The sequence below is a fragment of the Saimiri boliviensis genome, chromosome 17, assembly GCF_048565385.1.
Source record: "Saimiri boliviensis isolate mSaiBol1 chromosome 17, mSaiBol1.pri, whole genome shotgun sequence".
In the NCBI taxonomy this organism is placed as follows: domain Eukaryota; kingdom Metazoa; phylum Chordata; class Mammalia; order Primates; family Cebidae; genus Saimiri; species Saimiri boliviensis.
Genome location: NC_133465.1, coordinates 57,209,401 through 57,226,072, shown reverse-complemented (window position 1 = coordinate 57,226,072; position 16,672 = coordinate 57,209,401). Strand labels below are relative to the sequence as shown.

Sequence of the window (16,672 nt, the reverse complement as noted above, 5' to 3'; positions counted from 1 at the left end):
AAATGTACTAGCTCATCTTCCTGCCTTCATCCTTCCTTAGTGAGCTATTGCCTGGGATCTTCATCTCAGCATTGATTCTAATGCGTAGACCTCTAGAAATAGAAAGAATAAAAACAGGTTAAATCTGCACCCCTAAGATATTCTTATGTGTGTTTTTTACATTCCTGTTATATAATACCTTTCTATCATCTCTTTTTCATGAAAAAAAAAAAAAAACAAGGAAAATTGATGGAATAGTGTCTGGCTTCCATTAATAGTATCGATTCTTTAAAAAATGTATCAGTACCCCTTACTGTGTATTATTTTTGATCAAGACAATACAAAGAGAAAAATTTGAAAGATTTTTAAATCTATCATTCTGAGAAAAACCTCTGAAGTTTAACATGCTTCCAGACAAATTTATATGTATATATATTTTGCATGAAAAAAGTGAAATTGTTACAATGTGGGTAAGAGGGGGTATAGAAAAAGGAATTCCCCATGATTCTATCATATTAAAAAAATCTATTTTTTAATATTTCTGTCTGATTTTTGAGATTAAGGATAATTGGGTCAGAGGGTGTGTTTTTCATAAATCTTGGCAGAAATTGTCAAAATCCTTTCCAAAAAGCCTATAATGCCACGAGCATGTATAAAAGTACCAATTTCACTAAACTGTTACCAACTTCAGATGGCACATCATGGTTAATTCTAATTTGCATTTTTATTAACACCAAGACTAAAGATGTTTCTACATGGCTATTCACTTAATTCATTTCTTATCTCTTTATTTCCTTTGCCATGTCACTTATTGGGACATTAATGATTTCCTTATGATTTGTGCTAATTACTATATTTATCTGCTAATTATTTTTATATATTATACATTTATCAATTTTATAAGGACAGTTAACTCTTTGCCTAAGATAGCTGCTTCAATTATTTCTTCAATTCCTTTTTTAACTTAAAATAATTTTTATTTAGTCAAATACATTTCAATTTTCCTTGGTGTTTTTTTCTTATTGTGTCCAACTTTCAAAAGTCAGTGGGGTGCCAAAACAATTACAAAATAAATGTAAATCAGGTGCTGAAATCATTTGGCCACATGAGATTATAAATTTGTCAGCCATGCAATTATCATCAAAATGAGAATATAATTTTAAAAGTCCCACAGAGAACTCTTATACTCACCCTGTAGTATAATAACTTCTGCTTAGCATTTGTGTTGCATAAAGAGCTTTAAATTTGGTTTTCCTTTCTCCCCTGTTCCTTCATTGGTTTACTTAGAGGAACTGACATTTTTCTTAGTGCTTCTAGTATTATTTTTAATCCAAAATTACCCCAAATATACTTTGTAACTATAGCATAATAAAAAGTAACATTCCAGGCTGGATGCGGTGGCTCACGCCTGTAATCCCAGCACTTTAGGAGGCCGAGGCGGGCAGATCACGAGGTCAGGAGACGGAGACCATCCTGGCTAACACAGTGAAACCCTGTCTCTACTAAAAATACCAAAAATTAGCTGGGTATGGTGGCACGCACCCGTAGTCCCAGCTACTCGGGAGGCTGAGGCAGGAGAATCTCTTGAACCTGGGAGGCAAAGGTTGCAGTACGCTGCGATCATGCCACTGCACTCCAGCCTGGGCATCAGAGTGAGATTCCTTCTTGGAAAAAAAAAGAAAAGAAAAAAAAAAGGTAACATTCCTTGACCTTCCTTAATATATGTATTTACATTTGATAAATTATTATCTCTGTTTCCCTCTTACTACCCCTTATTTCCCAACCCCAACCTCCAGTTCTTCATCTATTTTTCTAAATCTAGTTTCTAAAACCAGTTTCCAAGCAACCTCCTCCCATTAATAAAGTTGTGGAAAACCTCCTCCATGGCTCTTTAGATAAAAGTGTATTTCAGGAAAATTCGTATTTTAAGTTGGCATGTGTCAGAATGACTTTCAGTTGCCATCACATATTAATCGGAAATTAACTACTTCATTTTTATATCAAACCATTTTTAAAAATCTGTTAGAATAACTCTATTGCGCTGGCTTTTGCAATTAGAATGTCTAAAGTTATCCATACTTTGGCACTGCTGAAAATAATCTGTTAGCTCTATCTTCTATCTTTTCTTCTCTTATAGGCTTTTCATTTATTGATTATTTTTACATTGCATATAAATTGTTTGAATTTATTTTTTATTTCATTAATCCAAATGTATTAACCACTTAAAATGCTATAGACTATAATATACACCAGGCACAGTGGCTCATGCCTGTAATCCCAGCACTTTGGGAGGCTAAGGAAGGAGGATTGTTTGAGCCCAGGATTTCACGGCTGCAGTGAGCCATGATCATGCCACTGCACTCCTGTCTGAGAGACAGGGCAAGACCCTGTCTCTAAGGAAAAAAAAAAAGAATATAATATAAATGCTCCAAAATATTTATTCCATTTTATTGTTTCTTAGCATTCATAATTTTAATGTTTTACTTATCCAAGTAATGCATAACATATGCTCATTATGAAATCTGAAGTAACAAGGTTTATTTAGAGCTTACAATGGAAGTCTCAATTCATCATAACCCTAACCCATAATTCCAGGCCAATTCCATAGTCATGTATAATCTTACAGAATTTCTTCACTGAATCTACATATCTAACTTTAAGACATGTATGTTTTAATTTTACATCAATGGGATCATAATATACAAAGTGTTCTACAGAGTGCTTTATTCCCCTCACCAATATCTCTTAGAAATCTGCATATGTTGGCACCTGCAGATTTATGTCACTCTTTTTAATAAGTATATAGTATCCCACAATATGTATTTAGCATACATAATTTATTTAATCATTCATTTTATTTACAACTTTTTTCAATATTACAAATAATCCTCCCCAAATGTGTGAACATGCATCTGTTTGCACATGTGTAAGTATTTCTATAGGATAGGTTCCAAGAAATAAAATTTTGGGATTGAAGTCTGTATGAATTAGATTTTTTTTGGAAATAGAACGTATGTATTCTATATATGAATATGTATATATGCAGTATACATATTCATATGTGCATGTGTCTGTATATATATGCACATATGATTTTTAAAAATAAAATGGTAAAGATCATCTTCTAATAAAAAGTAACAGGTCCTTGCCCCATCCCACTCCTGTACTGGGAGCAACTCTTTTTAAACATTTCTGTGCTTCTTTCTCTGGTGATCACTTCCCTACCTCTATAAAGTATGCTATATAGGTCTTTCTTAATTTACCAAAGCTAGACATTCCTTATAGGCCGTCTACTAGGACAAATAGGGATTTAGTTCATTTACACTTCCTGTCACCATATTAATAGTTACTCCACTCTTTTCAGTTCCTCCAGCAGTCAACCCTGTAATGAGAAATATACTAGTCTCCATGTTTTGTTTCGTTACATGGGCAGCTGCTTAAATCCACACTTCATGATAACACCTCAGTGCTCTCATCCTTCCCCTCCCAGCACCTCCCATCCATTTCTTCCACTTCCATGCCTATACCTCCTCGACCTTTACTGTTACAATAGGAAGGCTGGTAATATGGTTTGGCTGTGACCCCCACGTAAATCTTATCTCGAACTGTAATAATTTCCATGTGTCAAGGGTGGGACCAGGTGGAGATAATTAACTCATGGGGCAGATTTCCCCACACTGTTCTCCTAGTAGCAAGTAAGTCTCATGAGATCCAGTGGTTTTACAAATGGGAGTTTCCTTGCACAAGCTCTCTTGCCTGCTACCATGTAAGAGGTGCCTTTGCTTCTCCTTTGCCTTCTGCCATGATTGTGAGGTCTCCTCAGCCTCACAATGTGGAACTGTGAGTCCATCAAACCTCTTTCCTTTATACATTACCTAATCTCAAGTATGTCTTTATCAGCAGCGTGAGAACGAACTAATACAGTTGGTAACATACAGGCCCTGTTCTATAATCCTAAGCTAGTTTTTAAAGTTGAAAACAATAAACGTTATCTAATTATTGTATCTATGTACATATTGTTCAATGATGAATATTTTATCTTCTAAGACTCCATTTCTTTTTTTCTCTCTCTCTTTTTTTTTTTTTTGAGACAGAGTCTCGTTGTGTCGCCAGGCACCAGGCTGGAGTGCAGTGGTGCAATCTCAGCTCACTGCAACCTCCTCCTCCTGAGTTCAAGCAATTCTCCTGCCTCAGCCTCCAGAGTAGCTGGGACTACAGGTGTGTGCCACCACGCCCAGCTAATTTTTATATTTTTTAGTAGAGACGGGGTTTCAACAGACTCCATTTCTTTTACTGGTCCAGTGTCATAACACCTGTGCTGCTTGATAAAACTGTACCTCTAAAATCCAGTGCCAGGATTTTCTACATTTTCACATTTTCTAAGTTTGCAATCGCAGTCAGCATGGTAAATTGTTTTACACTAACCCCATTTGATGGTCTTCTCTGTGATGCCCCTTCCAGGCAAAGAATTACACCAGGGAGGGCATGTTTGCTTTGGCCAATGAAATGTGAGTAAACTTACTTCTGAGTATATTTTAGAAGCCAGCAAATGCTCAAAATATTTCCTTTTCCATTTCCCATAGCAATGTTCCAGATAGTTCATTCTAAAAACTGGACTCAAGATGACATGACACGGGTCAGAGCTGCAGTCAATCCTCAAAGGCCTCGTGACATAAGTGTGAAATAAGCCTTTTTTGTTCTAAGCCATTGAGGTTTAGGATCATGATTACCAAAGCAAAACTAAGCTAAAACTTAATAGTCATCTTAAGTATTCTGGGAATCAACAGGAATATATTTTTAAAAGACAAAAATAAAACTTTGTATTACTAAGTAAGAGGCAGAGCACTGAGGATAAAATCTCAACTCCTTACACATCCTGGTCCTAGCCTCCCTCTTCCCCTTTATCTCCCACAGCAGGAACCTTTCTCCGTATATTCTGGCTAATGGGGTCTTCATCATCATTTGCCTTCCTTGAACACTTCCAGCATGCTCTTTTCTCAGGGTCTCTGAACCTGCTATTCCCTCAGACTAGAATACTATTCCTCCAGAGCTCATGGCTGGCTCCTTCCTAGTTTTTAGGACTTAGCACAAATGTCAGAGTTTCCCTGATCAATTATTCAAGGCTGGTAATCTCCTTCCCACCTTCTACCTGGCAAAGGCTATAAAGGTACCATCTTTTCTTCATCATAAGTCACTCTTCAGGCTGGGCATGGTGGCTCATACCTATAATCCCAGCATTTTGGGAGACCGAGGTGGGCAGACCACCTAAAATCAGGAGTTTAAGACCAGCCTGGCCAACATGGTGAAACCCCATCTCTACTAAAACTACAAAAATTAGCAGGGCATGGTGATATGCACCTGTAAACCCAGGTACTCAGGAAGCCTTGGCAGGATAATCACCCGAACCAGGGAGATGAAGGTTGCAGTGAGCCAAGATGGCACCACCACACTCCAGCCTGTGTGAGGAGTGAGACTCCGTCTCAATCATAATAAATAATAATAATAATAACTCATTCTTCAAAATTATTTCATTTTTAAATGTATAGACTGATTGCTTACCAAAATGCAAGCTCCATGAGAGAGGAGGCATAGTCTCCCTTGTATCAGGGTCAGCACTTGGCACATAGTAAGTAGTCAACCCTATTTCTCAAATAAATGGATGTTTAACTAGTTCTCTGACAGGATAGAAGAACTCAAGAATTACTAATATTGTTAGGATAGTGGTCCCCACCGAAATCTCATGTTGAATTGTAATCCTCAGTGTTAGAGGTGGGGCCTGGTGGGAGGTGTCTGGATCAGTTCAGGAGCGATCTGGTCATTTACAAGTATACACCACCTCCTCGCTTCTCTCTCTCTCTCTCTCTCTCTCTCTCTCTCTCTCTCACTGGCTCCTGCTTTTGCCATGTAAGGTGCCTGCTTCCACTTCCTTCTGCCACAATTGGGAGCTTCCTGAGCCTCCCCAGAAACAGATGCCACTATGCTTTCTGTACGACCTGCAGAACTGTAAGCCAGTTAAACAATTATTCCTTTTCTTATAAATTACCAGTCTCAGGTTTATCTTTAGAGCAATGCAAGAACGACCTAACACAATTACTATCAATGTTTCAATCAAACATTCAGATAAAACAAACTGACAGAATAAACTTCAGTGGAGTATTAAAATTCTGTTTATAGATTTTATTGAAACAAATATTTAAATATATTGGTAATAGCAGCTCTTAGTAATATTTTTATTATGCAAATATTTTTGTGATAGAGCTTTTAAAAAGAGAAGTTATAGACGTATTTTAAAAATTTAATGGCAACATCAAAATGAAAGACCTACCTGTTGTTCGTATCGCTGTCTGATGTCCTCTAGTTGCCATAAAAACTCCTTTGATTGTTTCTCACGAAGAGATTTGGATCTAGTTAGATCTGCTTCCACTTTTTCCATCTATACAATTTAAAAATCAAATATTAATTTTTAAACAAAAAATTGTGTTCCATGTTTTTGTAATTTGTCCATTTGTTTAAATGACAGATTTTAAACACTTCACCAATAATAATGATGAATTTAAAGGTATTAAAATAGACATTTATCAATTTATTTCCATATATTTTAATTATTGAAGGAGGGAAATTAAAATTGGTATATAGTTGACTAAATTCTAATATTGCAACAATAATGTAGTGAAAATGTAATTTAGGACATTCTAATATTTATTTAACAAAATTTAATGAAGCCCTTTGTATGTAGTGAATGAGATAAAATATTTCTAGATCATATCTCTGATAAGAGACTTATATTTTGAATATATAAAGAACTTGCATAGCCCAATAAAAAATGGATAATTAAACTCAATTTTAAAATGGACAAAGAGCCTAAATAGATATTTCTCTAAAAAGATACAGAAAAGGTCAAAAAGCATATGAAAAGATGCTCAACATCACTATCTTTAAGCAACTACAAATTAAAACAAAAATGACATATCACTTGATGCCCCAAAGGATGGCAATAATAAAAAAAAAAAAAAGACAAATAGTAACACATATTGGTAAAGATGTAGACAAATCAGAACCTTCAACACTGCTGGTGGGAATACAAAATGGCCTAGACATGCTGGAAGACAGTCTGTCTAACAATTCCTCAAAAGGCTAAGCAGAGAGTTACCATGTGTTCCAGTAGTTACACTTCTAGGTAAGAGATGAGAATATATTTCCACAGAAAATTTTGTCTACAAATGTTCATAGTAGCATTATTCACAATATCCAAAAAGAGAAAACAACCTGAATATCCATCAATTGATAAATGAATAAACAGAATGTGGTATATTTATACAGTAGAATATTATTCAACAATAAAAAGGAAAGAAGTATTAATACATGTACTTTGGGAGGCTGAGGCAGGAGGATTGCTTGAGCCCAGGAGGCTGAGACAGGAGGATTGCTTCAGCCCAGGAGTCTGAGATCAGTGTAGGTAACATGTGAGATTGTGTCTCTACAAAAAAGAAGAAAATTAGCCAGGCATGGTGGCATGGGCCTATAGTCCCAGCTAATCGAGAGGCTAAGGCAGCAGGATTGCTTAAGCCCCAGGGGTTGCAGCTGCAGTGAGCCACGATGGCACCACTGCATTCCAGCCTGGGAAAAAAAAGTGAGATCGTGTTTCAAAAAATAGTAAATTAAAAATAAAATTAAAAAAACTAATACATGTTATAACACAGATGAGCCTTGACAGCATTAAGCTAAGTGTCACAACAGACCACATACTGTAGGATTCCATTTATATTACATTTCCAAAATAGGCAAATCCATAGCAACAGAAAACAGATTAGTGGTTGCCTAGGGTGAGATGGGGATCTGAGAGGGTGACTGCTAAAAGGTATGGTGTTTCTCTTGGGAAAGATGAACATTTTCTAAAATTGAATGTCATGATGGTTGTATAACATCCTGAACACATTTTTAAAAACCACTGAATTGTACACATATGAGTGACTTGTTGGTATGTGAATTTTATCTCAACAAAGCTGTTATTTATAAAAAAAAGACAGAAAAAGGAAAAGCCAAAGACTCCACCACACCCATGAAGCCTCACATAATCTAATCCCGGTGATCTCTTGGAGCTCGTCTCTACTGCTCTATCCCACCACCAGCTCCACAGACCACCTACCTGCTGCCCAGACCTATAATATGTCAGAAGTGCTCTCAGCTTGGGGTCAGGAGGTTCTGCCTGATACTCACACAGCTCCTTTCTCAAAGTCTTGAGGCTTTGTTTAGCATTACCTTTGTACTAAGACCTCCCAGACCAATTTTGAATTTTACATTGCAGTTCCCCAGCCCCTACGTCCACCTAGTCCCTCATTTCCTTGCTTTGCTACCCTTTTGTTCCACAGGATATATCACGTGCAGATTCACTATGTAATCTACATCTTCATTAGGGCTGTTTGTAATGTCTGTCTCCCGCAGCGTAACATCACCCCATGTTCATCAGTGATTCATCAGTGAAATAGTATCAACCATTTATCACAGTGCCTGGCACATACAGGGAATCAGTAAGCACTAATTAAATGAAAAAAAAAATTGTACAGTGTACCCAACTTGATTCAAGACTTACAGATTTTACAATTTTCAACATTTAGTTCCAAATGCTTTAAAACATGCAAAAAATAAGTCAAAGCATGTTGGATCTAACTTACTCTATCACTTTGTTCATGTTATGATCAGATGCTCTTTTACATGCAATAAGAAAGAGATGTTCTTACAGTCATGAAAAAGCTCTCCATGTCAACAACATGAAAATGGTGTCTTTTATTGAAAGCAGTGCAGTATTTTATTTGTCTTCAAACCCCTGCACATTTGGATATAATTTAAGAAAATATTTTTTTCTGAGGTAATTATCAGTTAACGTGGCAACCATTCTATCACTGGCTACTTTATATTACTTATTATTCTGCTTCACTGGTATGTGGAACTACTTCTACTTTGTTCAACTCATACACAATGCCTTCTTTCAGGTTACCTTTTGGTAAGCACTAAGATTAGTTAAGACATGAATCTTGGAGGAAATGAACTATGAAAAATGCTTCTTTCACAGTTTTTCACAATATACTTGAAAAAAAAAATTTCAATCCATTTATTCAGACATGATTAGACTTTAAGGTTCTAGAAACAAAGATACTCAGTGAAAGACAACCAGTTTCACTGCATGAGAACAAAATGCGTATTACCACCCACCGCTGTGTCTAACACCACTTTCCAGTTTCTGGTTCTTAACACTGAGTTTGAATGCCCTCTAGATTATGGCATGATATTTAGCACCTAAGTATTTCTTTGTAAATCCCAAGTACTGCAATCCCAAATATATTGTCATCAGCGTAAAATTCAGTTACAGTTCTAACATTATTGAGTCACAAGTAATCAGTATTGTGGTCAAGAAAAAAGGAATTATTAAAGGAAGCACAGTCAAGCAAATTTTGTATTTTTTTGTTTCTAACTCAAGACTTTGGTTTCGAGGCTGTCTCTCTCCTTCAGTGCTTTTCACATTGGACCTCAAGTGGAAGGCTTCTTAATTGGTCTTCAGCAATCCAGGCTTCAAAATCCTTGACATTTTCCAACCAAGCCATGGCTGTTCTTGACTCTAAGGCATTTTGCCCATCACACTATCTGGCAGGCCCTTTCATTTTTTTTTTCCTTCCAGTCAGTCTTTTCAAGGTTGACTCAAGTTTCCCTTCCTCTCTAAGGTGTTCTTTAATCCCACTAACTGAATAAATGTCCTCCTCCTCTCTATGCTCTAGGACTTAACATCTTTATTCTCCTAATACATTGTGTATTTCTCTATAAAATGGAAGTATTTCAAATGTGTAAGCTTTGTTTAGTAACCCAGATCATAAGCCCACAAATAAAACAACTATGACAAACAAGCCTTTCTTATGTATATTACTAGCTGCGATGGTATGCAAAATACAGATAAACTGAATTCTTAAGGATGATGAGGAGGGACAGCAAGGTGGTGGAATAAAAGTTCCTCGGCTCCAGTCTATTTCACAGAAGTCCAACTAGCAACCATTCACAGACAGGAATACCTTTGTGAATATTTCAGAACTTGGGAATGAGGCTGAGAAATGCTTTTGGATCACGGAACTGACAAAAGTCACATTAGAAAAATAATAGAAATGGTTTCACGTTGACTGTACTGTCCCTCCCACAAACCAGCAAGTACCACACAGAGTGGATTCCCCTGGGGCCATGGTTTCTACAGTTGGAAAGAGAACTAGGGCTGTATATCCAGCTTTCCCAGCATTCCAAGATGCTTGGCAGGAGGCCCACTTCTGCATCACCTTAAAAGGAACATTAAGAGTATCAGCAGGTCTAGAACATCTGAGACAGGCGTCCCCAAACTTTTTACACAGGGGGCCAGTTCACTGTCCCTCAGACTGTTGGAGGGCTGCCACGTACTGTGCTCCTCTGACCACCAATGAAAGAGGTGCCTCTTCCTGAAGTGCGGTGGGGGGCCGGATAAATGGCCTCAGGGGACCGCATGAGGCCCGCGCGCCGTAGTTTGGGGATGTCTGAGAGATCAGCTAAAAACAAAGAAGGGAAAATGGGGGTCAGTGGAGACACCCAACCAGAGAGACCAACAAATAGTATCACTGAGCAGGAAGCATGGCTAACAGATTTGCCAAGCTCGAGTCCCTAACCAGACTTGCCACCCAGCCTCAAAGCTTGGCATACTTCCCCAGGCTGAGAGCCAGACCCAAATCCCAGCATATCTGCAGAGCAGAGCATGTGGTCCAATCCAATCTTAGCAGTGATTTCTCCTGTCCAGCATTGGAGCCCAGTCTGAGGCACAGGCAGGGAGGCAAGCCTAAAACTACACATAACTGTGGGCATCTCATCTGGCTTTGCCCATCTGAGTGGCTGGCTAAGAAGCAACCCCAGAGACCTTGCCAGCATTGAAGTCTGGCCCTCAGAATCCAGCCTGCAACCTTGCCTAATCAGAGGTTATCACAGAGCCCAGCCAGCAGCTGTGTTTGACTGTGCAGCCTAGCCAATGGTCTCACTGAACTTTGAAGCACAACAAGGAGCCACATCTGACTTCTTTGAACAGGCAGCAGCCTATCCTAACTAAAGAACCCAAAAGCAAGATGTGCTTGCTCATGGTCACTATCAGCTAGTCCATCCAGAATCCTAGGCTACACTAAATATTGAAAGTGTCCATCCCCACCAAAGGACATCTGCAAAGGCCAAAAGAGGTGGCCAATTCATCAAATGCACAGACCAACGCAAGGACACAAAGATTACAAAATATCAAGGAAATATGACAACACGAAAAGAAACTAATACAGCTCCTGCAAGGAACCCTAAAAATATGAAGGTCTATAAAATGACTGACAAAGAATTCACAATAAACCTTCTAAGAAGATCATGAATGTATTAGTTGGTTCTTGTATATTCAAAGTACTGAAGGAAAAAAGCTGCCAATCAGGAATATTCTACCTGACAAAGTTATTCTTCAGAAATAACAGAGAAATAAAATCTTCCCCTACCTCCATATTCCCCACAAAATACGGGAGGTCATCACCATGAGACTTGCCTTATGGGAATTACAAAAAGGAGTTATTTAAGCTGAGAAACAGTCACTTTCATATGTTAATAACATAAAACATGGAAGTAAAAAACAACGATATAAGTAATACACAGTCTTATTCATAATGATTTAGTGCTGTAAATATGCTGTGTAAAGCAATTTTATCTCTTGAACATCTGAGACAAAACTATTAAAAGACAAAACTATTAAAAGCAACTATAACTACAATAAATTGTTAAGGGAGGCCAAGTTCAGAGGCTTATGTCTGTAATCCCAGTACTTTGGGAGGCTAAGGAGGGCAGATTGCTTGAGCTCAGGAGTTCAAGACTAGTGCCTGGGCAACATAGTGAAACCTCATTTCTATTAAAAATACAAAAATTGCCTGGGCACAGTTGTACATGCCTATAGTCCCAGCTACTTGGCAGGCTGAGGCATGAGCATCACTTTAGCCTGGGAGGCAGAGGTTGCGGTGAGCTCAGATTACAGCACTGCACTACAGCCCAAGTGACAGATGAAGACTCAGTCTCAAAAAAAAAAATTGTTAAAGGATGCAAATTATAAAAAGATGTAAATTGTGAAATCAAAAACATAAAATTAAGGAAGAAGTGTAGAGTTTTTATACACAATGAAGTTATTATTATCTTTAAGTAAACTGTTACAAGTAGAATTTCTATGTAAGCCTTATGGTAACCACAAAGTAAAAATCTATAGTAGTTGCACAAAACATAAAAAGGATTCAAAGCATATCACTACAGAATATCATCAAATTGCAAAGGAAGATAGTAAATGAGGAAGAAAAAAAAATCTATAAAACAACTAAAAAATGGATTACAAAATGGCAGTACTGAGTCCTTACCTACCAATAATTACTTTGAATATAAATGAACTAAATTCTCCAATCAAAAGACATAAAGTAACTGTATAAAAAAACAAAACTCAGCTGTACATTTCCTACAAGAGACTCATGTCATATTTATGGACACAAATATACTAAAAGTGGAGGGATAGAAAAGATATTTCATGCAAATAGAAATGAAGAGAGAGCAAGAGTGGATATATTTAAACTGGATAAAATAGAGTGTATTAGTCTGTCCTCACACTGCTATGAAGAAATACCCGAGACCAGGGTAATTTATAAAGGAAAGAGGTTTAACATGGCTGAGGAGGCCTCAGGAAACTTACAATTATGATAGAAAGAAAAAGGGAAACAAGGCACATTCTTCACAGGGCAGCAGGAGGAAGTGAGTGCAAGCAAGGAAAATGCCAAATACTTATAAAACCATCAGATCTCATGAGACTCACCCACTAGCAAGAAAACAGAATGGGAGAAACCATCCCCATGATCCAATTACCTCTACCTGGTCCCACCCTTCACATGCGGAGATTATGAGAATTACAATTTGAGGTGAGATTTGGGTGGGGACACAGAACTATACCACATCATAGAATTTAAGTCAACACTGTAAAATAAGAAACAGAAAGGCATCATATAGTGATAAAGAGTTCGATTCATCAAGAGGGTAAAACAATTACAAATATATATGCACCCAACATAACAGCACCTAAATATATAAAGCAAATATTCACAGATATGAAGGAAGAGATAAACTGTAATTCAATAACAGTAGAGAATTTCAATACCACACTCTCAGCAGTAGACAGATCATCCACATAAAACATCAGTAAGGAAACACTAGATTTAAACTACACTTTAAGGGCAAAATGTACCTAAGAGACATAGGCTCTGCATTCCATCCAACAGCAACAGAATACACCTACATCTCAAGTACACATGGAATATTCTGCAGAATAGATAATATGTTGGGCTACAATACAAGTCTTAACAATCAATCACAATGGCATGAAGTTAAAAATCAGTAACAGGAGAAACCTTGGAAAATTCACAAATATGTGAAAAATAAACAACATATTCCTGAACAACCAATAAGTCCACAAAATTTTTTAAACTTGAGGCAAACAAAAATGGGACACAGGATACGAAAACTTATGAGATATAGCAAAAGCAGTTCTACAAGGGAAATTAAAGGCAAAAAAAACTTTACCTTTATCATTTTTTAAAAAATAAATGCAAACCTTTAACAAATGACCTAAAGTTATACCTCAGAACTAAAAAAAAAAAAAAAAAAAAAAAAAAGGAAAAATAAACTAAGCCTAAAGTTAGGAGAAGGAAGGAAGTCATAAAGATCAGAGGGGAAAAAAAAAAAAAGAAATAGAGACTAGAAAAACAATAAAAAAGATCAATGAAACTAGAGTTGGTTTTTCAAAAAGATAAAATTTACAAAACATTAACTGGACTAAAAAAATGAGAATACTCAAATAAATAATATCAGAAATGAAAGGGCAGACTTTAAAACCAATAATGTAGGAATACAAAGACAAGAGTGTATTATGAACCATTAAACACCCAAAAATTATATAGCCTAGAATACAGATTAATTCCTACACATATAGAACCTACCATGACTGAGTCATGAAGAAACAGAAAATCTGAACAGACCAGCAATGACTAAGGAGACCGAATCACTAACAAGAAAATTCTCATAAAAGAGAAGCTGAGGATGTGATGACTTTACTGCTGAATTCTACCAAACATAAGAACTAATACCAAACCTGCTCAAGCCTTCCCAAAAAAGCTGAAATGGAGGGAATACTTCAAAACTCATATCATGAGGTCAATGTTACCCTGATACCAAAAACACAAAAGGACATATGAAAAGAACATTACAGGCCAATATCTCTAATGAACATAGATGCAAAAATCCTCAATAAAATACTAGCAAAAAATCCCCTGAATTCAACAATGCATTAAGATTATCAGCAAACCATGACTGAGTGGAATTTATCCCTGGGAGGCAAGCGTGTTTCAACATATGCAAATCAATAAATGTGATACAACATATTAATAAAATGAAGAATAAAAATCACACGATTATCTCGATAGATGCAGAAAAATAATTTGCCAAATTCAACATCATTTCATAATAAAACTCTTAACAAATTAAGTATAGGAAAAAATATACCATAACATATTAAAGACCATGTATGACAAGCCCACAGGTAAACTCCTAGTTAACGGTGAAAAACTGAGAGCTTTTCTTCTAAGATCTGAAACTAGACAAGGATGTCCATTCTCAACACTTATTTTCAACATAGTACTGGAAGTCCTAGCCAGAGTAATTTGGCAAGATAATGGGGAGGGGGGGAAGCATCCTAATAGGTAAGGAAAAAGTACAATTGTCTCTGTATGCTGATGATGTAATCTATATACAGAAAACTAAAGATTCCACCAAAAAACTGAACTGATAAATGAATTCAATAGAGTTGAATAAAATCAACATTCAAAAATCACCTGTGTTTCTATACAGTAGTAACAAACTATTCAAAAAGAATTTTTTTTTTTTGCGATGGAGTCTTGCTCTGTTGCCCAGGCTGGAGTGTAATGGCATAATCTCAGCTCACTGTAGCCTCTACCTCCAGGTTCAAGTAATTCTCCTGCCTCAGCTTCCCAAGTAGCTGGGATTACAGGCGTCTGCCACCACGCACAGCTAATTTTTGTATTTTTAGTAGAGACAGGGTTTCACCATGTTGATCAGGCTGGTCTCGAACTCTTGACCTCAGGTGACTCACCTGCCCTGGCCTCCCAAAGTGCTGGGATTACAGGCATGAGCCACCACTTCCAGACCCAAAAATAAATTTTTAAGAATCTCGTTTATAATAGCAATAAAAATAAAATAATTAGTATACATTTATCCAAGGAGACAAAAGAGGTATACACTGAAAGCTATAAAACATCAATGAAAGAAATTAAGGGAAACACGAATAGATAGATATCCTGTGTTCTCATATCAGAAGAATTAATAGTGTTAAAATGCCCATACTACCCAAAGCAATCTACAGCATCAAGCAATTCCTATCAAAATGCCAACGTGATTTCTCACAGAAATAGAAAAAACAATCCTAAAATTTGTATGGAACCACAGAAGACTCCAAATAGCCAAAGCAATATTGAGAATAAATAAATAAAAACAACAACAAAGCTGGAAGCATCACACTACCTGACATCAAAATATACTAGAAAATGACACTAATTGAAACAGCATGGTACTGGCACAAGAGCTGATACATTACCCAGAGAAACAGAATAGAATTCAGAAATAAACTCATGCATTTACAGACAACTGATTTCAACAAAGTTGCCAAAACACACAGTAGGAGAAAGGACGGTCTCTTCAACAAACAATATTGAGAAAACTGGTTATCCACACACAGAAAAAATGAAATTGGGTTTTTATCTCACACCATATACAAAAAATATACTCAAAATGGATTAAAGACTTAAACATAATAGTTGAAGCTGTAAAACTAGCAAAAAATAAAGGGAGAAAGCTTCCTGACATCAGTCTTAGCAAAGATTTCTTGGATATGACAATAAAAGCACAGGCAACAAAGGCAAACACTGACTAATGGGATTACAACAAACTAAAAAGTTTCTGCACAGCAAACTAAACAATCAACAAAGTAAATAAACAATCTACAGAATGAAAAAAAATGTGCAAACCATACATGAGATAAGGGATTGATATACAAAATATATAAAGAACACAAATAACTCAATAGCAAGAAAAATAAATTGGTTAAAAAACAGGCAAAGGACCTAACCAGCTATTTCTCAAAATAAGATGTAAAAATGGCCAACAAGTTGATGGAAAAAAATACTCAACATCACTAATTAGGGAAATGTCAGTTCAAACTGCAATGAGATATCACTTCACACCTGTTAGAATGGTTTTTATCAAAAATATGAAAGATAAGTGCTGCTGAGGATGTAGAGAAAAGGGAACCCTTGTACACTGTTGGTGGGATGTAAATTAGTACAATCACTATAGAAAATGTATGGAATTTCCTCAGACAACTAAAAATAGAGCTACCATTTTTTGATCCAGCAGTCCCACGACTCAGTATAAATCAAAGGAATTGAAATCAAAATTTCAAACAGATATATACACTCCTAGGTTCACTGCAGCATTATTCACAATAGACAAGATATGGAATCAACCTACATATCCACTGAAGGATAAAGGGATAAAGAAAATGTGATACGTATATACC

General features: G+C 36.6%; 1 protein-coding gene across 4 annotated transcripts in view; it reads right to left on the bottom strand.

The window, feature by feature from the left end:
• The window catches only part of CEP112 (centrosomal protein 112), a 563,636-nt gene that overhangs the window by 313,765 nt on the left and 233,199 nt on the right, over positions 1-16,672 (bottom strand). For all 4 annotated transcript variants that reach the window (XM_074388877.1, XM_003931804.4, XM_074388878.1 and 1 more), the window contains one exon: positions 6,305-6,412. In XM_074388877.1, coding sequence (XP_074244978.1) covers positions 6,305-6,412 — 108 coding nt within the window. The remainder of the gene's footprint in view (positions 1-6,304; positions 6,413-16,672) is intronic.